The sequence below is a fragment of the Saimiri boliviensis genome, chromosome 2 (genome assembly GCF_048565385.1).
Source record: "Saimiri boliviensis isolate mSaiBol1 chromosome 2, mSaiBol1.pri, whole genome shotgun sequence".
Lineage (NCBI taxonomy): Eukaryota > Metazoa > Chordata > Mammalia > Primates > Cebidae > Saimiri > Saimiri boliviensis.
Window position 1 is genome coordinate 129,923,757 of NC_133450.1, and position 24,322 is coordinate 129,948,078.

General features: G+C 47.2%; 1 protein-coding gene across 11 annotated transcripts in view; it reads left to right on the top strand.

The window, feature by feature from the left end:
- The window catches only part of TRAF3 (TNF receptor associated factor 3), a 133,988-nt gene that overhangs the window by 99,200 nt on the left and 10,466 nt on the right, over window positions 1–24,322 (top strand). For 10 of the 11 annotated variants that reach the window (XM_039462944.2, XM_074394336.1, XM_074394335.1 and 7 more), the window contains 6 exons: window positions 2,113–2,217; window positions 2,828–2,995; window positions 10,250–10,330; window positions 14,133–14,207; window positions 15,878–15,970; window positions 21,746–21,886. In XM_039462944.2, coding sequence (XP_039318878.2) covers window positions 2,113–2,217; window positions 2,828–2,995; window positions 10,250–10,330; window positions 14,133–14,207; window positions 15,878–15,970; window positions 21,746–21,886 — 663 coding nt within the window. The remainder of the gene's footprint in view (window positions 1–2,112; window positions 2,218–2,827; window positions 2,996–10,249; window positions 10,331–14,132; window positions 14,208–15,877; window positions 15,971–21,745; window positions 21,887–24,322) is intronic. The other variant, XM_074394341.1, reaches the window with a different exon arrangement.

Sequence of the window (24,322 nt, forward strand, 5' to 3'; positions counted from 1 at the left end):
TGTCTCAGCAGTCCTGTTATTCCACCTTCATAGAGCAACAGGCGGGAGTTTCTTAGAAATGCCTTTGGACTAAGCTATTGTAGGTTGTGTTGTTAGAAAGAGTGAGAGAGGGGTGGGTGGGTGCCTTACGCCTGTGATCCCAGCACTTCGGGAGGCTGAGGCAGGTGGATCACTTGAGCTCAGGAGTTGGAGACCAGCCTGGGAAGCATACGGAGACCCCATCTCTACAAAATTTAAAATTAAAAAGTTACCTGGGCTTGGTGGCATGCACCTGTGGTTCAGTCCACTCAGGAGGCTGAGGTGAGAAGATCCCTTGAGCCCAGGAGTTTAAGGCTGTAATGAGCCATGATTGTACTACCGCACTCCAGCCTGGGCGACAGAGTGAAACCCCATCTCTTTTTGAGACAGAATCTCGCCCTGTCATCCAGGCTGGAGTACAATGACACTATCTCAGCTCACTACAACTTCCACCTCCTGGGTCCAAGCCATTCTCCTGCCTCAGCCTCCCAAGTAGCTGGGACCACAGGTACCTGCAACCACACCCAGCTAATTTAAAAAAATATATTTTTAGTAGAGACAGGGTTTCACCATGTTGGCCAGACTGGTCTCGAACTCCTAACTTCAGGTGATCCACCTGCCTCAGCCTCCCAAAGTGCTGGGATTATAGGGATGAGCCACTGCTCCTGGCCAACCCTGTCTCTTAAAAAAAAAAGAAAAGAAAAGAAAAAAAAAGAGTGAGAATATTTGTGTTTTCTAAGGGAAAAATAAAATTAAGAAAAGTTGAAAGGTTTTTTAATTTTCTTCTTCTTTTTAAAAAAAAAAAAAAAAAAAGAGAGAGATGGAGGTCTCACACTGTCACCCTGGCTGGAGTGCAGTGGTGTGATCACGGCCCATTGCATCCTCAAGCTCCCAGGCTAAAGCAGTCCTCCCACCTCAGCCACCTGAGAAGCTGAGACTACAGGTGCTTGCTGCCTTGTCCAGCTAATTTTTTTTTAAAAATTTTGTAGAGATAGGGTCTCATTGGGTTGCCCAAGCTGGTCTCAAACTCCCGGGCTCAAGCAGTCCTCCTGCCTTGGCCTCCCAAAGTGCTGGGATTACAGGCTTGAGCCACCATGTCCAGCCTCATTTTCATTTTCACAGGGAAATGTTTTCATTGTTAGACTAACTTCATACTGCAATATATGTTTTAAGAGAGTTTTTTTCAACCACAGGCTAATGACTAATGCTGCTTTTTTGGTGAAAAATGAGTTTTAACAGCATGACCTTTAGAAGGAATCAACAGTTTTACAAATCTTTCCCCACATATGATCTCTGACATGGTCTCTCCGTGTCTCCAACAAGCAATCTATAAAATGTATTTAGTTGGGGCCGGGCGCGGTGGCTCCCGCCTATAATCCCAGCACTTTGGGAGGCCAAGGTGGGTGGATCACGAGGTCAAGAGATCGAGATCAACCTGGTCAACAAGGTGAAACCCCGTCTTTATTAAAAATACAAAAATTAGCTGGGCATGGTGGCATCCACCTGTAGTCTCAGCTACTCAGGGGGCTGAGGCAGGAGAATTGCTTGAACCCAGGAGGCGGAGGTTGCGGTGAGCCAAGATCATGCCACTGCACTCCAGCCTGGGTAACAAGAGCGAAACTCCGTCTTAAAAAAAAAAAATGTATTTAGTTGTGTCAGATTCTGCTCTTGTCCTCTGGTGGCAGCTGGACCACGATGACCACCTGCTCAGTGCTGGCTCCCGGAAAGCCCCAGAGTCTGACTGTGAACCTAGTCCTCCTCTGCCCTCCTCTGCCCTTGTCCTGAGATTATGTCAAAGTTAATAGAAGATGTTGAGATGCTCCAGAGTGACCTTTAATTATTAAGTTAATTCATTTTCTTTTGGCTTAACTAATAAAAGGTAACAGTTAATGTTGTTTAAATTGCGTATCTTAGTAGGGGCAGCTTCTTCATTCTACTTGTAGAAATCAAGATGGTCCTTAATGCTTTCTGAAGTCCACTTAAGAGTTACTCTCTTGTGTGTGTGTTTTTTAAGTGGTTTTGCATTGTCCAAAGTAGCAGCATGTGGAGATTAAGAAATATTAATCCTCTAAAATAATGATCTTTCATTTTCAGGTGTTTAAGGATAATTGCTGCAAGAGAGAAATTCTAGCTCTTCAGATCTACTGTCGGAATGAAAGCCGGGGTTGCTCAGAGCAGTTAACGCTGGGGCATCTGTTGGTGAGTAGCGCAGGGGCACGGAGGCTTGTACCTGAAGGAAGCCGAGTTTCTTACATCCAGTGGATGAAGTGATCAGTAGGATGTGGCACTTTAAGACAATGTTGACGTTAGTTTTTCAAAGCACAGCCAAATAGGAAAGCAGTGAGAACCACCCTCTAAGTTGTTATTTTTATGACATCATTGACAGAATTGCCAACTGGTTCTTAAACACTCCCAACCCTATTTACAATAGAGAAAATCTGAGTTGGATTTTAATTTTAGAAGGCCCATGAAATTCGACATAACTTCCTGTATTTTTTTATTAGTACCATATTTAGCCTAGAAAATTATTTGAACTGGAATAAAACAAAGTTCTTAGCAGATACTCATTTATCTACCCAGGAAGCAGAGTTGACTTAATTCTTCAACAACAATATAGTTTGAGGACTCACAAAATAGAATATGAAATTCAGTGTCTCTTGGCATATTTGTTACTCTTTGCTGTGAAAGACTGGTCTAACAGCAGAGGAGAAACCTTTCTTTAGGGTTTCATTGCATAGAGATTAGAATCTGGCATTTCAGATTGAGGGATTTTTGCCCAGTTAAGAACTTTGAATGGTCTGTCTTACAGGTGCATTTAAAAAATGATTGCCAGTTTGAAGAACTTCCATGTGTGCGTGCTGACTGCAAAGAAAAGGTCTTGAGGAAAGACCTTCGAGACCATGTGGAGAAGGCATGTAAATACCGGGAAGCCACCTGCAGCCACTGCAAGAGTCAGGTTCCGATGATCACGCTGCAGGTGTGGTGTTTTTCCTGTTCACACACCTTCTGCCCAATTCACAGATCATTTTCCCGCTGAATAGCTTTTTAAATGACTATTCTAACAGGAATAAAGAGAAAAGATAGGAGTAAATAGCAGTTTTTATCAGACTTCATTTCAGAGTTAAGCTTTATTTGTTTTGCCTATTTTGATTTATTTAGTTAACATTTTCCATTGCCTTGATTGACTGTCATTTGGGGTGTCAGAAAATGAATACTTATTCAAAAAAGGTAGAATTTTTAACTTGTGGTAGGGAAGGGCCTCAAAATGTTGATGGATTGCCCGATCTTATTACAACTCTGTGACATAACCATCACTTACAACAGGCTAATTTATCCTACAACATTGAAATGCAGCTGTTTATTTTGGAGAGACAGAACTTCTCATACTTGGGTTATATTGTCACAGTTCTGCATTGTGTGTTTCTGTGTGAGTGTGTGGCTGAGTGTGTGAATTAAAGAAGAAAGCAGAGATGTTGGGGGTGGAAGACACACTTCTGAAATGATCCATTTGTTGAACAAACACCAATTGGGCACCTACTGTGCGCGGAGCAGCATTCCAGGAGCTGGGGACTCAGTGGTGAAGCTCCTCTAGCGGGAAAAGATACTAACACATGTGTAACATCAGGTGGTGACCAGTGCCTTGAATAAACATCAGGCAGACTCAGGGAAGAGGGATGATCAGCACTGGCTTCTCTGAAGCAGTCATAGGACAGCAAGGGAGCATGTGGACCCTGAGCTGGAACTGGCAGGGCTGTGGGGTTCAGGAGCTGTGTGGAGCACAGGCTAGATGTGAGGGCGGTGTGGCAGCCAGAGGGGGAGGGAAAGGCACTGGACAGCCCAGAGCTGGGGAGGTAAGTGGGGCCTTGGGGCAAGGCCTGGTATTGCTATGGTGGGGGACAGTTGTGCTGGGCTGTGCCTGAAGGTGGGGTGGTAGGATTGGCCAGCAGGTTGGGTATGAGGTAAGGGTGACACCCAGTGCTTGTTGAGAACCTGAGTGTCCTGCCGAGGGGGTGCCCAGTGAGTGGAGGGTGATGGACTTGGGGGAGAATGGGGAGTGGAGCTATGCAGGCTGCAGGTTGGGGTGACTGTGGTGGTTTGCAGGGCCATGGGGTTGGAGTGAGTGTAGAGGAGGACAGAACTCATGGGGGCCTGGGCACACTCTCCAAGGCTGCCGAGAGGCTGGGGTGGGCTTAGCCATGAAGCGACTGAGGGGAGGCACCAGGGCACCTCAGCCAGGGTGTGGCCACCATCCAGTTCCTGCCAGATAACTGTGGAGTGGTGTTTTTTGTTTGTTTTAAGACAGTCTCACTCTGTCATCCAGTCCTGGAGTGCAGTGACACAATCTCAGCTCCCTGCAGTCTCTGCCTCCCAGATTCAAGCAGTCCTCCCACCTCAGGAACTACAGGTGCATGCTACCCTGCCTGGCTAATTTTTGTATTTTTTAGTAGAGACAGTGTCTCGCCCTGTTGCCCAGGCTGTTCTCCAGCTCCTAGGCTTAAGCTGTCTGCCTACCTCAGCCTTATAGGCGAGAGCCGTCGCGCCCAGCATGGAGCTCTTATGACCAAAATGCAGGGAGCTTCCTTTGCTTTTCTCTATGAAATAAGATGTATTCTCTTAGGTTGGTGCAAAAGTAATTGCGGTTTTCACCATGGGTTTTAATGGTAAATACTTCATAATCTCTGTATTTGCCTTGCTTTCTGTAATTTTTCTGTGGCCATGTCTTTCTTACATTGCACGATCTTTTTCTTGTATGACATTTCAGAAGTTTCCAGTTATTAAGAACTTTTGAGGCCAGGTGTGGTAGCTCACATCTGTGTGCCCAGCACTTTGGGAGGCTGAAGCAGGAGGATTGCTTGAGCTTTGGAGCTGGAGACCAGTGTGGGCAACACAGCAAGACTCTGCCTCTATAAACAATAAAAATTTAGCCGGGTGTGGTAGAGCATACTTGTAATTCTAGTAACTCGGGAGGTGGAGGCAGGAAGATTACTTGAGCCAGGGAGGTTGAGACTGGTATTGAGCCATGATGGCACCACTGCACTCAGCCTAGGTGACAGAGTGAGACCCTGTCTCAAAAGAAAAAAAAAGGACTTCTAAGAACTGTGCCTTCCCCTTCCTTTGGAAAATAGCAATAGTGTTTTGTCATAGTCAAAATAATTCCTCCAGGCTATGTGTGATGGTTCATGCCTATAATCCCAGCACTTTGGAAGGCCAAAGCAGGAGGACTGCTTGAGGCCAAGAGTTCAAGACCAGCCTGGCAACAAAGCAAGACCTCCTCTCTAGAACGAAAATAATAATTCCACCAGTTGTTAAACTCCAGTGAATGAGACACATGCCTGATGAATAAGACTTCAGGCCTGACATAAGTTAAAATATTGCTATCTCATGACAGTCAGAATGGTGATTATTAAAAAGTCAAAAAACAACAGGTGCTAAAGAGGTTACAGAGAAAAGGGAATGCTTTTACGCTATTGGTGGGAGTGTAAATTAGTTCAACCATTGTGGAAGATAGTGTGGCGATTCCTCAAAGATCTAGAGGCAGAAATACCATTTCACCCAGCAATCCTATTACTGGCTATATACCCAAAGGAATATAAATCATTCTATTATAAGGATACATGCACATGTATGTTTATTGAAGCAGTATTCACAATAGCAAAGACATGGAATCAACCTAAATGCCCATCAGTGATAGACTAGATAAAGAAAATGTGATACATATATACCATGGAATATGATGTATCTGTAAAAAGGAAGGAGATCAGCTGGATGTGGTGGTTCGTGCCTGTAATCCCAGCATTTTGGGAGGCCAAGGCAGACAGATCACCTGAGGTCAGGAGTTCAATACTAGCCTGACCAACATGGAGAAACCCCATCTCTACTAAAAAACCAAAATGAGCCAGGCGTGGTGGCACATGCCTGTAATCCCAGCTACTTGGGAGGCTCTGCAGGAGAATCGATGGACCTGGGAGGCAGAGGTTGCAGTGAGCCAAGATTGTGCCATTGCACTCCAGCCTGGGCAATAAGAGCAAAAGTCCAAGAAAAGAAAAGATCTGCCAGGCACGGTGGCTGACACCTGTAATCCCAGCACTTTGGGAGGCTAAGGCGGGTGCATCACCTGAGGTCAGGAGTTCAAGACCAGCCTGGCCAACACAGTAAAACCCCATCTCTACCAAAAGCATAAAAATTAGCTAGGGGTGATAGCACATGTCTGTAATCCCAGCTACTCCAGAGGCTGAGGCACCAGAATCGCTTGAACGTGAGAGGCGGAGGTTGCCATGAGCTGAGATCACGCCACTGCGCTTCAGCCTGGGTGACAGTGGGAGCTGAATCATGAAAACACATAGACACACTGCGGGGATGAACACACACTGGGGCCTGTGGGATTAGGAGAGGAAGAGCACCAGGAAGAATAGCTAATGGATGTCGGGATTAATGCCTAGGTGATGGGTTGATCTGTGTGGCAGACCACCATGGCACACATTTACCTGTGTAGCCATCCTGCACATCCTGCACATGTACCCTGGAACTTAAAATAAATAAATGCATAGCTATCGAAGTTATACTTTGCTTCTTGCCAAAATCAGTTACCTTTATTGCAGAATAGAATCCAACAACTGATTTTTGTTTGAGCAGGAATTGTAGAGCATGTCTGTTAAACTGACTCTGAACACCAGATGAGGCTGTAACAGGTCAGGTTTTAAGCATCAGCATAGCGTATGGATTCACGAAACAGCGCCAGACCCTGCCCTGGCTGCTCAGGATGTACACGAGAGTAAGTCGCACTCTCTACTTCAGTTTACAATCTGATGAGAGAGACAGCCAGATGCACAGTTTAATTCCTGTTAGTATGGGAAGAACTGTGATTGTAACATTAATAACATGCCAACAAGGAAGGATGTTATGATAGCGTAGCCTGAGTGGCAGGGAAGGCTTTAGTGAGGAGGTTGCCTTTCATTTGATCTGGGTCTTGAATTAGTCAACTAAAGACACAGGAGCAAGAGAGTAGATGGAAAGCACAGAATGATAATGAACAAGTTTGGGGGGTTGAGTTGTGCAAATATTCCTCATAAATCGCACTACATGCTTGAGGTGATACTAGTTTAAACCTGCTAGAGCAGTGTAGGTAGTAGAGTGCGTCTTAAGGTGTGTGTTGGCTTCTCTCGGGGCGGGCAGGCATCTCAGCAAGCACAGGTGTTTGGGGTCCTGCTCATGCAGCTGCCCTGCCTCTCAGCCTGATGAGGGGAGGGCCGTGGCTGGTTGGCTCCCTTAGCTCCAGGCCTGGTTCTGTGACTTGCCCTCACTCACCTCTCTTTTCAGTGACGTGATTTGCTTCCCACATATTTTGTTTTTTTCAACTCTAACACCCTTAGTTTCATCACCTCAGGCCTTCATCGAGTTTATTTCTAAGGAGAACAGTTCTGATACAGGGAGATCGAGAGCCCAGGTCATTCTCATTCTCCTGCATTCCCTGCGTGTGGTGTGTCACAACATCAAATGTTGACAAAATGTGCTGAGAATGCACCGAAACTCTGGACCGTTGCAGTTCTCATGAGAATCTCCTTTCTACATTTAAACTATTGTATAGACAGTATACCAGCTATTTTCAAGTTTTATCATTTTTTTAATTTATAGGTCAGCATAATTTAAAGTGTCAGGAAACCTTTTAGATTTAGTCCAGAAATCCTGGACTATGATTTTTTAAACAGTTCTGTTACTAGTGAAGATCAGGATGATAGAGATCTCACCCTATGGGAGAGCATACGTTGTGGAAGTCTACGTAGGTTTGGCCACTTTGGAAATCAACTGTCAGTGTCCTATTAGGTTGGACATTCAGGCATTCAGTTAACCAGCAGTTCTTCCCCTGGATGTATAGGAGAAACTGCCAGGTGTGACCAGAGCAGCAGAAATCTGGAAATAGCTGGAGCACCCATCAGCAGGTGGAAATTGTATTACAGTGTTATACTACAGGGAGGTGTGTCATGCAGTAGTGAAAGTTAGGGGCCTGCAGTTATTCGCAATAGGCAGATTAGTCCAAAGCGTAATTGTGAGCCAGCAACGATTAATATCTAAAATATGCTTAAGGCTGGGTGCAGTGGCTCACACATGTAATCCCAGCACTTTGGGAGGCCAAGGCGGATGGATCATTTGAGATTGGGAGTTTTGAGACCAGCCTGGCCAACATGGTGAACCCTGCCTCTACTAAAAATACTAAAATTAGCTGGGCATGGTGACGCACACCTGTAGTCCCAGCTCTTTGGGAAGCTGAGGCAGGAGAATCGCTTGAAGGAGGCGGAGGTTGCAGCAAGCTGAGATCGCACCACTGCACTGCAACCTGGGTGACAGACTGTCTCAAGTTGTGTGTGTGTGTGTGCGCGCGCGCTTAACCACACATTACTAAAGAATTGCAGGTCCCACTCACCCCATTTTTTTACCTATCAGATTGCGAAAGATTTTGCGATAGAATTGGCAAGGGTGTGAAAACATGCATCCCCATGCTACTGGGAGTGTAGTTTGCTGTGGGGTTGTTGTAAGTTAAACACAGAAAGATACTGATTGGTCTCCTCTTCCCTGGCCACACTGCTTCCCTCCATGCCCTTCTCCCTCAGCCTCCCTGCCCCGAACCCCATCCTTATTCTCCTCCAGAGGCATGCCAGTCTCCCTCTGCCTGGCTGCAGTGGGGATTGCCAGTCTTCATCCAGCTGTCTCTGTGCTGATGCCCACACTGACCAGCGTCCTCTCGGGTGAATGGAAGTGGACTGAGAGTGGGTTCGGAGGAGGCTCAGCATCCACAGAGCACTTACCACGTTTCCAGACCTGTGCTGGCCTCTCCACGCCCCTGACCTTAGTCAGCCCTCAGCACCCTGGGAGTGAGCTCCAGCCACCCCATTTACAGATGAGGTGTGAGGCCAGGGAGGTGAAGCCACCTGTGCCAGGGTTTCCCACTGAAAGACAAAGGAAGCCTTGACAGTGGTGCTGGGGACTGTGGCTCTGAGCACAGCTAGGCTGGGTGGGAGTCTGCGCCCAGTGCCATGCTGTCCCCATGCGACATCTCCCCTGAGTGAGGCCTGTGGTCAGGGGACCCATCCAGTGCCTGCTGTTCAGCTTGGGATGGTGATGGACTGGCCCTCGGTGGCACTGTGGGCCTCGGGACCAGGCCCAGGAGCAGGGAAGCTCTGACCTTGTAGGTGTCCCTCCTGTGCTGCAGACCCACTGTGGGTGCCTGCAGAGTTGGGCCTTGGAAACATGCCGAGGAGAGCGAGCTCCTGGGGGAGAGGAGTGTCCACGTTCCGAGGACGAGCTTCCATCCAGCAGGCCGCTGCCCTCCTCACCCTCAGACCCACCAGTTAGACAGCAGCTCTCAGCGAGGCCTCCCCAGTTTGTTCAGCAGAACAACAGCATAACTGGAGGCCAAAAGAGGACTTGGAAAGATGGATGGGGAAGGTTGAGGTGTCTGTGCTGCGGGGAAGCCGTTGCCACAGTCTTCCTCTCAGCAGGAACTGTTCAGCGCAGCTCCGGCTCAGGCTCTGCCTCGTCAGTCTCTCCCCAGGGCCCCTGCAGTTGATGTCCTTGTGGGGAGTCCTTGCCCTTGCTCTGCTTGTGGACAGGTGCCCAGCAGGCACCCATAGCACTGGGCTTAAGAGTAGCCATCACGCAGCTTCAGCAAAGATGACTTCTGTGCCATCAGAGAAGGTCTAACCCAAAACTCACCCAATTTTCCATGGACTAAAGATCATCTAGATTAAGGCTGTAGGTTAGTAATGTAAATACTCAGTCGGTCACACCACTCTCACATACTTGAGAGACATCATTTCCAGACTCCAGACTGAGAGGCCAAGGGAGACCCTTCTTCTCTGAACCAGCAGAGGCAGTCACCAGCTGGGTCCGCAGCTCCACTGTCCACCTGTGCTGTGAGCGTTTGTGAGTGGCCATACCTGCCTGAGCGCTGCACTTTAGGTGCCATGTGGACCAGGAGCAGCTCTGGACAGTGCTCAGGGGAAGCCCTTGTGACTGTTCTCAGGCTTGTCGCCCTCACTGGTCAGATAGCACCAGATCTGTGGAGATACCTGTGATGTCCTGAGACACTCATACTCTGTGACAGTAATGACTTTAGCCATAACCGAAGGGCCAAAATGGTGAGCAGAGCCTTTCCTGGTGGCCCCGTGGGGACCTCAGCGCGGTTAAGGAAGACAGGTCGTGTGTGTAAAGCTGACAGTACCTTCTCTCTCTGCAGAAACATGAAGACACGGACTGTCCCTGCGTGGTGGTGTCCTGCCCTCACAAGTGCAGCGTCCAGACTCTCCTGAGGAGCGAGGTAGGGATGGCTAGGCCCAGCTAGGAGTCTGCAGAGTCCTCAGGGCTGTGCGCCTGGGTCTCCACTCCCTGCGTAGCCGAAGCCTCACGTTTTCCCAGTTCATGAGAGTCATGTGTATGGCAGAAAAACGAAAACCACAGCAAAAAGCCTTATGCCATTTTTTAGAAGTCAGAAGCAAGCAGTTAAAAGCTACAATAAGGCCGGGCGCGGTGGCTCAAGCTTGTAATCCCAGCACTTTGGGAGGCCGAGGCGGGTGGATCACGAGGTCGAGAGATCGAGACCATCCTGGTCAACATGGTGAAACCCCGTCTCTACTAAAAATACAAAAAATTAGCTGGGCATGGTGGCACGTGCCTGTAATCCCAGCTACTCAGGAGGCTGAGGCAGGAGAATTGCCTGAACCCGGGAGGCGGAGGTTGCGGTGAGCCGAGATCGCGCCATTGCACTCCAGCCTGGGTAACAAGAGCGAAACTCCGTCTCAAAAAAAAAAAAAAAAAAAAAAGCTACAATATGTGGCCGGGCGTGGCGGCTCACGCCTGTAGTCCCAGCACTTTTGGGAGTCCGAGGCAGGTGGATCACCTGAGGTCAGGAGTCCTAGACCAGCCTGGCCAACACGGTGAAACCCTGTCTTTGCTAAAAATACAAAAGTTAGCTAGTTGTGGTGACGTGCACCTGTAATCCCAGCTACTTGGGAGACTGAGGCAGGAGAATCACTTGAACCCTGGAGGTGGAGGTTATAGTGAGCCAGGATTGCACCATTGTACTCCAGCCTGGGCAACAAGAGCAAAACTCCACCTCAAAAAAGCAAACAAACAAACAAACACTACAGTGTGGTAAATTCAGAGGAAAGATTGGCGAAGTATTAAGAAAATGGAAATATTTTATATACAATACAAGCAAAGCTGACTTAAGGGTTTTTTAAAAGCAATTTTAACTTTATAGAATAGTAATTGCTGTGAGATGATCTCAAGAATATGAATGAACTGAGAGACACTTCAGAAGCAAAGCTCACACATGCTGGGCGGAGGACGCACCCACGTTTTAGGGCTGCCATACGGGCCCTTGTGGCCCCCCAGAGGCCACCCGCCTCACCTGGCCCTTGGCACTCTCTTTTTTTTTTTGTTTTTTGAGACAGAGTTTCGCTCTTGTTACCCAGGCTGGAGTGCAATGGCGCGATCTCAGCTTACTGAGACTACAGGCATGCGCCACCATGCCCAGCTAATTTTTGTATTTTTAGTAGAGACGCGGTTTCACCTTGTTGACCAGGATGGTCTCGATCTCTTGACCTCGTGATCCACCCGCCTCGGCCTCCCAAAGTGCTGGGGGCACTCTCTTTTTGAGATACGTAGATTTTGCGTTGACTTCACTGGATCAGGATACGTCCAGCTGGGAAAATTTCAAGGATTCTTAACATTTCTGCACCTGTCCCGACCTGGAGCATGTTCTGGGAGTCATCTGGTGCTACCTTGGGCTCCCTGGCTGTGTGGTGCCCTGATCTAAGGAGGTGGCTCACCTCAGCATTTTTCAGCAGCCTGAAATTTTACCCATATATATTGGGTAGCAGGGAAAACCAGCCTCGCCTGTCCCTGACTGGGTAAGAGGGCCCATGTGGGGCTAGGGCCAGGGACCCAGCACCCACAAGCTACTCTCCCCCGAGGCGTGTCCTCCCAGGACCTTGAAGCCGATGGGTGAGGGCAATGTCTTGCCTGATGACAGTGGTCTCTGGGCCCTGAACGTGCCCCTGGGAGGAGCTAGGGAAAAATACCTGTCAATTATTACCACAGCTGGACAATTTTCTGTTAATATATAAAGAGTCCAAGCCGGGCGCGGTGGCTCAAGCCTGTAATCCCAGCACTTTGGGAGGCTGAGGCGGGTGGATCACGAGGTCAGGAGATCGAGACCATCCTGGTCAACACGGTGAAACCCTGTCTCTACTAAAAATACAAAAAATTAGCTGGGCATGGTGGTGCATGCCTGTAATCCCAGCTACTCAGGAGGCTGAGGCAGGAGAATTGCCTGAACCCAGGAGGCGGAGGTTGCGGTGAGCCGAGATCGCGCCATTGCACTCCAGCCTGGGTAGCAAGAGCGAAACTCCGTCTCAAAAAAAAAAAAAGAGTCCATGCTGTTGGAATAATTTCTTTTTTTGAAAACATTGTTAAACCTGCATTTCTGTTGGGTTTCTAGTGAAAGGTGCTGTTGGGCTATAGATTATTCCTGCCTGTCTGCCAGAGCTCCTGCAGATTGCCTAAGACTCAGAATACTGAAAGTAAACCAATTTAAGAAAAGGCCCAACCCTGAATTTACTGTAGTACACTAAAAATAACATGCATCACACCCAGTGTGTCCCTGGCTGAACATGTAATAGCGTTGCCACTCAACTTTGTTATTGCAGTAGTGACAGTGGAAGAATACATTCCAAACTTTTTAATTAACGTCGTTCTGCACAGTCTTCATGCTGTGTTTCCCTGCTAGTCACCTGTCATGCACCTTGTGGGCGCTTCTTGCAGGAGCAGCCAGTGTAGGTTCCGAGGAGCAGTAAAGGCATCAGGCTGCCAGGTTCCTACCACCATGACTCTGCCCTGGCTCTGAGACTGTCCTCGAAGGTCAGGTCGGCCCTAGCAGTGGCCACGTGAGGCCCTCAGGCCCTTCCTGCATTGTCCGTCCTCCTTAGCCTTCACAGCAGGGATCCATTTTCCCCTCTGTTCTAACTATCCATCTAGAGGAAAGGACCGCTTTCGTCCTGGTGGACTGGGAAGTGTAGAACTTAGCTGCACCCTCCAGGAGGATGCGCTCTGTGAGCCCTGGGAACGCATGCATGCTGGCACACAGAGAGACATGTTCCCGGCTGCGCCACCCACACACCCGTCCTCCTAAGGAGAGGCTGATTGTTTCCTGTGAAGAAGATCTGTCCCTAGAGTTTCCTGATGGGAATATCTTCAATAAAAGCCAGAACTTCTGTCCAGTCTTGGGGCATGATAAAGCACGTAAAAGACAAAAACTATACCTGACTTGTATTAGCCTAACACATGACTCTAAGTCTTTGAAATGTAGTCTTTTCCATTCCCTTTTCTCTCGTTAGGGCATTGTAAGTAATTTTTGTTTCGTGACTCGGCAGCATTTGAGCTGAGCAAGAGACTTTTTTCTTGCAAGATGAGTTATCTGCTCTCAGCCCCACCTAATTTTCCTGACATCAATCAGAGGTGACAGTATTAAGACCACATTGTTAGATTGATCTTAGAGGTCTTTGAAAAAGTACCTGAGTTTCTGGTCTTTACAGAGGGAAAAAGTCTTTTCAGATGAAGGAAAAACTCATCTGCACTTATCTCAAGTATTTTGAGTAATGGTACATCGTGTAAGCTCGCTTTGAAAATATTTTTATTTTTGTGTACCGTATATTAGGTGTGTGACCCAGTTGCATTCTGAATGCTTTCTATTTTTTTGTGTTTCATGCTATTTTTGTTTATGGTCCTTAAATGTGCATTTCAGTTTATGTTTTTTCTTTCTTTTTTAAATTCTGGCACTACAGATGGCATATCACATTTTGAACAATTTGTTCTAAAGAAACTGCAAGTTTAAGAAATGTTATAGTAAATGTATTCTTGTATATTGGCGTATATGTGTATACACGTGACTAGACCGTATATTTACTGCATAGAAGCCTAGGCAGCAGATGATATATACACACCTGTAGCGATAAACACCATTCTTAATAGTACAACTCAGATGCTATCTGTGCCCTAATATGTTTGAACATTTTCATGCAAACGTTTGTGCCACAACTCACGTCTCTTTCCCGTTGCAGTTGAGTGCACACTTGTCAGAGTGTGTCAATGCCCCCAGCACCTGTAGTTTTAAGCGCTATGGCTGCGTTTTTCAGGTCAGTATCCGACATTTGTCCTTCCCAGTCACTGACATTCTGCCATGAGAGAAAGTTATTATATTAACATTTTTAACATGCAAGCTCTGGACTCCTTATTCCTTGTCATGAAACTGAAACACCCTGTTGCATGGGTGGCAAGAGCCACGTGCAGCAGGCGGGATGCTCGCTTTCCAGTTGGTGGTGATTTGAGACTTGAGGTGGACATTGTGCTGAGGTGGAAGCTAATGCATTAAGAGAAGTACTGCATCCAAAACCAGCTAGTAATGTGACAGATAGGCCTGACATTTGGTGGGGTTTTCAGGTAGACGGTTATAGAAATTTTAGCTGCTACCTGAGTAGAAGCGGTTACGAAACTGAGCATAGTTTCAACAGCGTGTGTGTCAGTACACAGCTGTAAGGATCACACACGTGTGTATCCATAAATGCATTTGATGTACATGTCTGTGCTGACTCTCACCCCCAGCTGGGGACAGACGACAAATGGAGCAGAGCTCCTAGAGAGCACACCTCCCAGAGAACAGTGCGGGAGAGTGCCTCTGTTGCTGCCACACGTGTAGTGTGAGAAATCTGCATCTGGTGTTTTGTTGTTGTTTATTTTTTAACACAGCTGAGATTGCTAGTGAATTGGAACCAAGTTTTCATTTAAATATATGTATCTTAATCTTAAAACTAAGTATTTTATATTTTATGTAGCACCAATACATTATTATGAAGTCAGTACAGAGAGATTGGCATCTTAGTATTTTCTGAGGAAGAGAACAGCCAAAGAGTAAGAATGACTGTGCCTTCCTTTGCTTGAGTCTCTAGCAAGACTGAGCCTCCCCTGTTCTGTCGTACGTAGTATCATTCATTCTCTCTGTGTATGTGTATATATATGTTTATATATTGCAACACTTATATCGACATATATATATAAATATTCTATGTACAGAGTATATGTTTTGGAGATCATTAAAATGCTTTCTGTGGCTTCTTAATTCTCTAATAGCAAAACGAATTATATTTTCATGCAAATTATGTCCTTAAATATATGAAGTACAATTTCATGTGCTTATTCCTGACTCCAAAATGGTCTGCATCTTATGTACTCTGTAGATTGTATTTGTTTTGTATGTAACTTTTCTAAGTATACTAGAATGATGAGGAGCAATACATCTTTGGATACAGTGTATTTGAACCAGTAAATTGATACTTTAGTAAATTACTTCGAATCTTACTTTGCTTACATGTTTACTAGCCTGTTGTGGCAGTATCTAGCTACAGCTACGGGTATCTAAACATTTTCCACTTATACTATATTTTAATGAGAAAAGTAGTTTGTAATAGATAAAGAATGAGTTTAAAATTTAATTTCTTGCTATTACGAGTATCAACCCTTGATGAAAAGCCACTTGAGATGAGCTGGAGGTATGGGGAGATAACCCTGAGATGCTTACTGTGGCATTGCAGGGCGCTGGCTCTGCCACTCCTGGTGGCCTCCTTACCTGCATAAGGTGGCCAGGTGGCCCTCAGCACAGCCCTCCTTAGGCGCAGAGGTTCCCTGTTAAGTTGGCGCAAATAGGTTTCCCCTCTTTGTGTCTAGTGCTGCTTTTAGGATCATATGTTAGCCTTTCTGCCCTTTGAAATGCAGTGAGGGTCACTGAATGCCTCCTATCTTTGTCTCACAGGGGACAAACCAGCAGATCAAGGCCCACGAGGCCAGCTCCGCCGTGCAGCACGTGAACCTGCTGAAGGAGTGGAGTAACTCGCTCGAGAAGAAGGTGGGCTGCACGCTTTCCTGCGCGGTGGGGTTTGTGTCACCTCTTCAGATTGTTTAAAGACAAAACTTCTTTTAGTAATGGGTTTGGGATAAAAGAAACCATATCAAGAGACTGTCAAAAAAATGTTCCCTATGTGATCTTGAGCTTATAAATGAAGCTGTTTCGTTTTTGTTCTTTGTTTTTTAATTGCCAAGCAAGTGTGAAGTGCTTTTTTTAATGTCAGTCACATTGTGGTTGTTTTAGCTTCAATCCAACACAGAGATGGTCAGGTGCCCAGTCCCCACCCCACTGGTATTTTTGTAAACAAAGTCGTATTGGCTCACGGCCATCCTCCCTCCCTCTGTGTTGCCTGCGGCTGGCTTCCTTTGCTCGACAGCAGCAGACTGGAGAGAGCGTGTGGACTGTACAGATCGAGATACTGACTACTTGGCTCTTTACAGGATAAATTCGCCAGCCCTGACCTGGGTGGCTACCGCTGTAAATGCGTTACAGTTCTGTGTCTTTTACAAGAGACAAAACATTTGCTGTGATTACAACTGATTTTGTCATTTGACACTTCGTGAAACTTGGTTTGCTCTCCACATAGACAGGACCACGTCCCAGAAAGACTCACTCTCCCATGCTGTTCTTTTTTTTTCTTTTTTTTGAGACAGAGTTTTGCTCCTGTTGCCCAGGCTGGAGTGCAGTGGCACGATCTCGGCTCACCGCAACCTCCGCCTCCCAGGTTCAAGCGATTCTCCTGCCTCATCCTCCCAAATAGCTGGGACTACAGGTGCCCACCACCATGCCCAGCTAATTTTTGTATTTTTAGTAGAGAAGGGGTTTCACAGTGTTGGCCAGGCTGGTCTCGAATGCCTGATCTCATGATCCTCCCGCCTCGGCCTCCCAAAGTACTAGGATTACAGGCGTGAACCACCGTGCCTGGCTGTGAGTGTTTCACCTGCATGCTGGAGCTGAGGTTGAGAAGCGGTGGAAGGATTGGCGTCCTGTGCACATGTGCACACGGAGCAGAACAGTGCTGAGCAGCAGTGACGCAGAGCTCGTATTCACAGAATCCTGGTGATCTTCCCGTGAGCGTCGAGAATTTGCTCTGAGTTCAGTGGCGATTTACCTAAGAATCTTTTTTACCCTCTTTTTGAAGCTGGACTTTTATTTCTTGTCTTTTTAAAATTAGAGGTATAGATGACAAAGCCTCTTACTCTCATAGATGCTGTTTCTCATGTTAAGAACGGACTTTGTTATCGCTGTTAGTTACACAGTAGTTGAGCAGGTCCGCCGCACATGGTTATCCAGCAGGATGGTCGTGGACTGTGCTGTCACCGGGCAGCCTTCTGGGGCCCAGTCCCTGTGGGGATTCAGCTCCTTCCTTTCCGTTCTGTGCTTTTTTCCCCACTGAAAGTAAATGGTTTGCATCATTGGAAACCCCAGGACATACCAGAGCAGCCCGCCCACACACAGTGCAGTGGTTTCTCACTCTGAATGCCTCCTGTGTTTAAGCTATCTCCAGCCAAGTCACAGTGGAAGCCCTGAGCGTGCAGGATGCGCAGCTGTGCACTGCCCTTTTGGACGTTGCCAAAGGACTGGTCTCTCCCGGACTCTGTCCATCAGAGCAGAGCCCCTGCCCTGATGTTGAGCCAGCTGACCCTCAGCTCTGCATGTGCTCTGCACATGCTCACTGTGCTCCCAAGAAGGTGCACAGTGCCCTTCACTGGGTCCAAAAGCAAAGGCTGGACAAAGAGCAGAGAGATTTATGTTTGCTTAAAATGGGAATTTATTTTTTACTATAGAATTAGTCAGCTGGAATTTCTTAGGTCATTTTGTTCATCTGTCATAGAAAATAGAATGTTTGAGCTGATTCAAAAAGACTGATCTGGCCGGCCGCAGTGGCTCATGCCTGTAATCCCAGCTACTTGGGAAGCTGAGGCAGGAAAATCGCTTGAACCTAGGAGGCGGAGGTTGCAGTGAGCTGAGATCACGCCACCACACTCCAGCCTGGTGACAGAGCAAGACTCCATCTCAAAAAAAAAAAGGGCCGGGCGCGGTGGCTCAAGCCTGTAATCCCAGCACTTTGGGAGGCCGAGGCAGGTGGATCACAAGGTCGAGAGATTGAGACCAACCTGGTCAACACGGTGAAACCCCGTCTCTACTAAAAATACAAAAAATTAGCTGGGCATGGTGGCGCGTGCCTGTAATCCCAACTACTCAGGAGGCTGAGGCAGGAGAATTGCCTGAACCCAGGAGGCGGAGGTTGCGGTGAGCCGAGATCGCACCATTGCACTCCAGCCTGGGTAACAAAAGCGAAACTCCGTCTCAAAAAAAAAAAAAAAAAAAGACTGATTCTCATATTCATAGTCAAACTAAAGAAACACTGCTTTGTAAAATCTGGACTTAAAAACACCCTTTTTCTATTTTAAGAAAGCTTACAGGCCGGGCATGGTGGCTCAAGCCTGTAATCCCAGCACTTTGGGAGGCCGAGGCGGGTGGATCACAAGGTCAAGAGATCGAGACCATCCTGGTCAACATGGTGAAACCCCCGTCTCTCCTAAAAATACAAAACATTAGCTGGGCATGGTGGCGCGTGCCTATAATCACAGCTACTCAGGAGGCTGAGGCAGGAGAATTGCCTGAACCCGGGAGGCGGAGGTTGCGGTGAGCCGAGATCACGCCATTGCACTCCAGCCTGGGTAACAAGAGCGAAACTCTGTCTCAAAAAAAAAAAAAGAAAGCTTACATGGAGGGGAAATGTAGAGCACCCCCATGAGGGTGAGCTGGAGTCAAGGGTGTTCTCAGTGCAGTCTCGGACCTCCTGGACGGGTGTTCTGCTGGCCCCTTCGAACCGCACCTGCCAGGTGGACTTTGCTGTGCATTCAGCATCTCCCTGCTAGAAGAGTGGAAGCAGTGAGCTGCAGGACCCAGAAGCTGGGTTCTTTGATTAAAATAAATAAATAGTTTAAATAAGGGAAGTCCTAAAATGAAAGGAATTGAGTTTAGTGTGGCATGATGTGTATTCATCGCTGTAAGTTGCGTCTGTTCACACTCAACTGCTTGATTTGTTGAAGGGCAGTGGCACAGTCGAGGCTCACTACAGCCTCGACCTCCCAGGCTCCAATGATCCTCCCACCCAGCCTCCCCAGTAGCTGGGACTGTAGGTGTTTGCAGCACGCCTGGCTAATTTTTGTGTTTTTTTGTAGAGGTGGGGTTTCGCTATGTTGTCCAGGCTGGTCTTCAATTCTTTGGGCTCAAGTGATCCACCTGCCTCAGCCTCCCAAAGAGCTGGGACTACCGGTGTGAGCCACCACACCTGGCCTATTGACAGTGTTTTGGAGACGTTACTGAGATTTTTGACAAAAGAGCTGGCATCCATATCATCTTTTTGCAGGGATATGAGAATAAAGAGTCTGAGAATTGTGTCCTGTCTTTGACAGATGGAAATGAATGAATTGTTACTTTCAGAGGGACACAGACACCATGCGATGCTACCTGTGGCTCGCTCCGCATTCTGCAGGTTGATCACTTGTAGGAGTTTGTGGACGTTTGAGGCAAGGAAGGAAGGAAGGCTGATTTTTGCGGAGTAAAATCCTAGGAAAGTGAAGTTATATTTTGCCCATGAGACATTGTAAGTTTTATATCCCTTAGTAAATACATTATTTGTTTTAAAATACGATAGTAGGCTGGGCATGGTGGCTCATGCCTGTAATTCAAGCACTTTGGAGGCCAAGGCAGGCAGATCACCTGAGGTCAGTAGTTCAAGACCAGCCTGACCAACATGGTGAAACCCCGTCTTAAAAAAAAAAAAAATACGATAGTGATTGCTTCAAAATGTGTCTCTTGACTTGACCAACTGTGCCAAATACTAAAAGGATAACCAGGCTAAAGGTGGTTATCCTTTAGATGGACAGCATCAGGAGTCAGCTCTTGATCACACCTGGTTTTGTGCCAAGATGCCCTCGGGCCCTCCCCTCTGTGACCATTGGTCCCCAGGTCTTGGTGGTTTTAATATGCACATCGTTGGAGAGGCACATGTTGGATCTGCACAGAGCTTAGGGTCTTCTGGGGTGGAGACCACCACCCAGACAGGTGGACAGAAAGTAGATGGGAGGTCAAGATGCCCTTTGTAAAAGTTTTGTGAGGAAGAAGGCCTCATAGGTGTTACCCTTGAACTTTTCATCTTTGAGACCAGGTGTTAATTTTTCTTTGGGAGGTATTTTTCAGAAAGAGATTTCAGAAAGGTCAAAGGTGGGGTTGGAGTTGCTCACCCAGCAGGCCCTCCCTTTGCGTAGCGTGGATTGCAGGGGCTCCTCTGTGCTCCCGTGGAAGGATATCCTCAGGTGTCAGCTCCGCTTTTCCATGTTGAGGGTGAACAGGGCTGTTCCCAAGGATGCAGCACCCATCTAATTTTTTGTATTCTCCTCACGCTCTCTCCTTATGTTGGCAGAGCTGTTCAAGCTGCAGGGTGTGGTCCCTGGGTAGATGTGAAATAATTCAGTAAGTTGTGACCAGCATTTTTAAATTGACAAAGAATAATTGCATATATTTATGGGGTACAGTGTAATGTTTTGATTTTTTATACATACACACACACACACACACACACACAAACACACACACATACACCCTGCAGAATAATTAAATAGAGCTAATTAACATATCCATCACCTCACTTGGTTTAAAATCTGCTCCTCAAGCAGTCTTGAAACACATGTTAATACCAGTTACAGTCACCATGCTGTTCGGTGGGCCTGAAAACGTCCTTCCTTCTGTCTAACTGAGGCTCTGTGCCCTTTGCCCAGCAGCTCCACAAGCCCGCCCCCATCCCCCACCTCCGCCAGCCTCAGTAACCACTGTTCCCTCTTCCTGTGAGCCTGACTTTTTTAGATCCCGTGTCTAAAGGAGAGTGCACAGTGTTTGCCTTTCTGTGCTTGGCTTATTTCGCTCAACGTAACGTCCTCCTGGGACGAGTATTTTCTTAAATGAAACGGAATAAAAGAAGAAATATCAGTGTGCATTGTAAGTAATTAGGGCAAGTACTGCTTTGTGACACCTGTTTTCAGGGACGCGCACACACGTGGTGGTATCAGTGGGTGATAGATAAGTGTCTCTTTCTTACTGTGTTTTCTGGTCTTCAGTTGAAGAATACTCTGGTAAAAGATTCATTTAGTTTTTAGCAAAAACTTGAAAAAGCACCTCATTTATTCTGATATTCAATTAGCTGCTGCACTTTGCCTCACCCTAATTACTGGAAGAGATTCTGAGAAAGACTTTCTAGGTTTCTTTATTAAATTAGGACTGGCTGGGTGTGGTGGCTTGCACCTCTAATCCAACCCTTTGAGAGGCTGAGGTAGGAGGATCACTTTTGGCCAGGAGTTTGAGACCAGCTTGGGCAACATAGCAAGACCCCATCTCTACAAAAAATTTTTTTTTAAAAAACCTAACCAGACACGGTGGTAGCATATACCTGGGGCCTGCCTACTCAAGAGGCTGAAGTAGGAGGATCACTCGAGCCCAGGAGGTCAAGGCTGCAGTCAGCTGTGATTGCACCACTGTACTCCAGCCTGGGGACAGAGCAAGACCCTGTCTCTAGAGGGGGAAAAAAAGAAAGAAAGAAAAGTACCAGGACTACCATTTTCTGTGTGAAGGGATTTTTTTCCTTCTGAAACTCTGTCAATAAGCTAATGGAAAGCCTATATTGTGAAAATTTAATTGGTGTGATTACCATGGTTGTTAATTGATATGAAAACACTTTTGGTTACATTAATTAAAGAATTTCTTTTTTAGGTTTCCTTGCTACAGAATGAAAGTGTAGAAAAAAACAAGAGCATACAAAGTTTGCACAATCAGATATGTAGCTTTGAAATTGAAATTGAGAGACAGAAGGAAATGCTTCGAAATAATGAATCCAAAATCCTTCATTTACAGGTAAGAATCTTAGGACTTTGGCCGGATCAAAGGGTAGAGGAGCTTGCCTATGTTCCCCATTAGGGCTTTCTCAGCGAACTGCTTGGGCTGAGTCCTTGACCTTTGCAAGCAGAAGGCCAGCTGATTTCCCTGGCCTCAGTGAAGGCTCGGAAAAGGCAGGGGGGCTAGCACGGGCCCGGCCTGGGAAGCTGCAGGTGGGTGTTTTCTCCCTGCCTTTTCTCTGGAGAGCAAGCCTCCACCCCTCTTCCATGCCTTTGGTCTACTGTTGGAGAAGTAAGACATGAGGCGTGTTTTTTAAAATGAGCTGTTTTTATTATTATTTAAGATTTCCTACTGTCCATGAGTAGTTGCTGTGCGCAGTCTCACTTCCTGCAGCGAGGCGCTGTGCAGCCCCGCTCTGCTGTGAGCTCTCCAGTGACACGCGCTCACCCCGGTGGGTTTCATCTCGGAAATCCACACACACCTGCTGAAGAACAAACCAGTTAACCCTTGCCACCCTCAATAGAGGTGATTAGGTACCTGGACCTGATGAAATGTTGCTCGTCCTGTCTTCTGTCATCACAGCTGTCTGTGGGGTACTTGTTAATAGATTATTGTTTTAGATGCCGTCTACACATTCACTCATGTCCTTTTGTGATAGTAATTCCCATGTGTGTCACACACCCGTGGAAGAATCACTCATGTCACTGAAGTGCCTGTACTGACGGCGTGTCCCTAGATTATTTGGAACAGAAAATACTTCTAATAGTGCAGAATTATGGCATCTTTGAGAATGCCGTTTCTCCAATTTTTGACATTGGAGATGAGTCATAATGACTTGAATTGCCCAGGAATTTATTAAATTAATTTCATTTGTATTATACTTACCCAGAGAGAAAAGGAGAAAACACAACAGAACTTTAGATGGGATTAGAAAAGGCACAAGTCATTAGCATGAAACCAAGCCAAAAAACGTACAATGTTTCTTAAAACACCAAGCCTCCCGCTGGAAGCCCCTGGCGTTTTGCTGAGGGCCCACCAGTGTGTCGGTCATCAGACTGGCCAAGGCAACTGGTCAGCCCGCTGCTGCAGGGCCCTGGCCACCCTGTGGCCCGCCCACACCTGCGCTGCCTGGCAAGCAGCTCTGGCTGTTCACAGGATCCCTGCTGTGTTTAGCTTGGGGCTCAGAGACACTGGAAAGGCCGGGGAAATCACCTCCTAAAATGTCCACAACAGAAGGAAGAATGAACAAGTACTGCATTCATTTGTGACAAAAAGCTAGAGTCGGTGCAGTGATGTCTAGATGTGCCACCCCACTCAGAGATTTCCTCTGTGTTCACCCCTTCAGTCTCCCCCTTCCAGTCAGAGCCATTCTCATTTATTTTCTTTTTTAGTTGAGTTTCATCACTCGACGGTGATTTCTCCTTTGACGCTTTTGTGATTGAACAAACTGGTGAAGCATAAATCAGAAAGAAAGGGGGAAACCAAGTTGCCAAGCCCAGAGAAGAGAGGATGGAGGGGTAACAGCAGCAGTCAGTGTCCCCTGGCCCGGGACGAGTAGGCGAGTAGGTGGTGATGGCAGCGCTGGCCTCTTCCCAACAGGAGGCTGGGGTGCGACAGAGAGCAGTTTGTGTTTGGGGAAGAGACTGGGCCTGATTTCCTCGCTTGCAGGGACAGGGCCCTGCCTGAAAGGTGTAAAACTCCTCTTAGTGTGACCCCTTCCAAACGTGTGGTTTTTTTGAAAGGGAAAATTCAGTTTACCTTTGGAACCACTGTGGGGTAGTCTTTGGCCAGGAGGATCCTGCACTGTCCATTCTCAGAAGACACTGACTGAAAGCCGTCAGATGCCTGGAGGCGCTGGCCATGTGGGAGCCATCCCTCTGCTGCTGCAGGCCCCACTCACCCTCTTGAACGGCAGCCCCGCCCAGCTGTGCGCCCCACTCTTTCATCCTCAGAGCCCTTCAGGTTGACCCAGGAGGAGCTTATCGAAAAATCTTTACTGCAGCCCTGAAAACCTCTGTGACTGGCCACCAGTCACCTTTCCCAGCTTTGCCCCACTCCCCGTGCTAAAATGGACTGGCTCACTGCTCCTTGAGAGGCTCCATCCTCCTGCTCAGATGTCTGTGACTCTGAACCCTTGTTCTCCTGCTTTCTTTCCTGGCCAGCCCCAGGCATTCCTCAGCTATATTTATGGATCACCTAGGTGATGAGGGCACATGTCACTTGGGTCTTCTTCTTCCTTGACTGATTGTCCGGTAGGCCCTAAAGTCCCGGTGATGGTGGGTGTCGGAGTACAGAGGGCCCGGTGGCCTGGGTGTGGTCGGGGTGCAGGCCAGGGGGCCAAGGAGTGGAATTGAAGAGTGTTTGCTTTTGCATGCCCAGGAAGGATGAGTTCTTAATATTTTCCTTCTTAAGGATCCTGTTTTTCCTTATTAAGAAGAGAGCCTAGGCCAGACA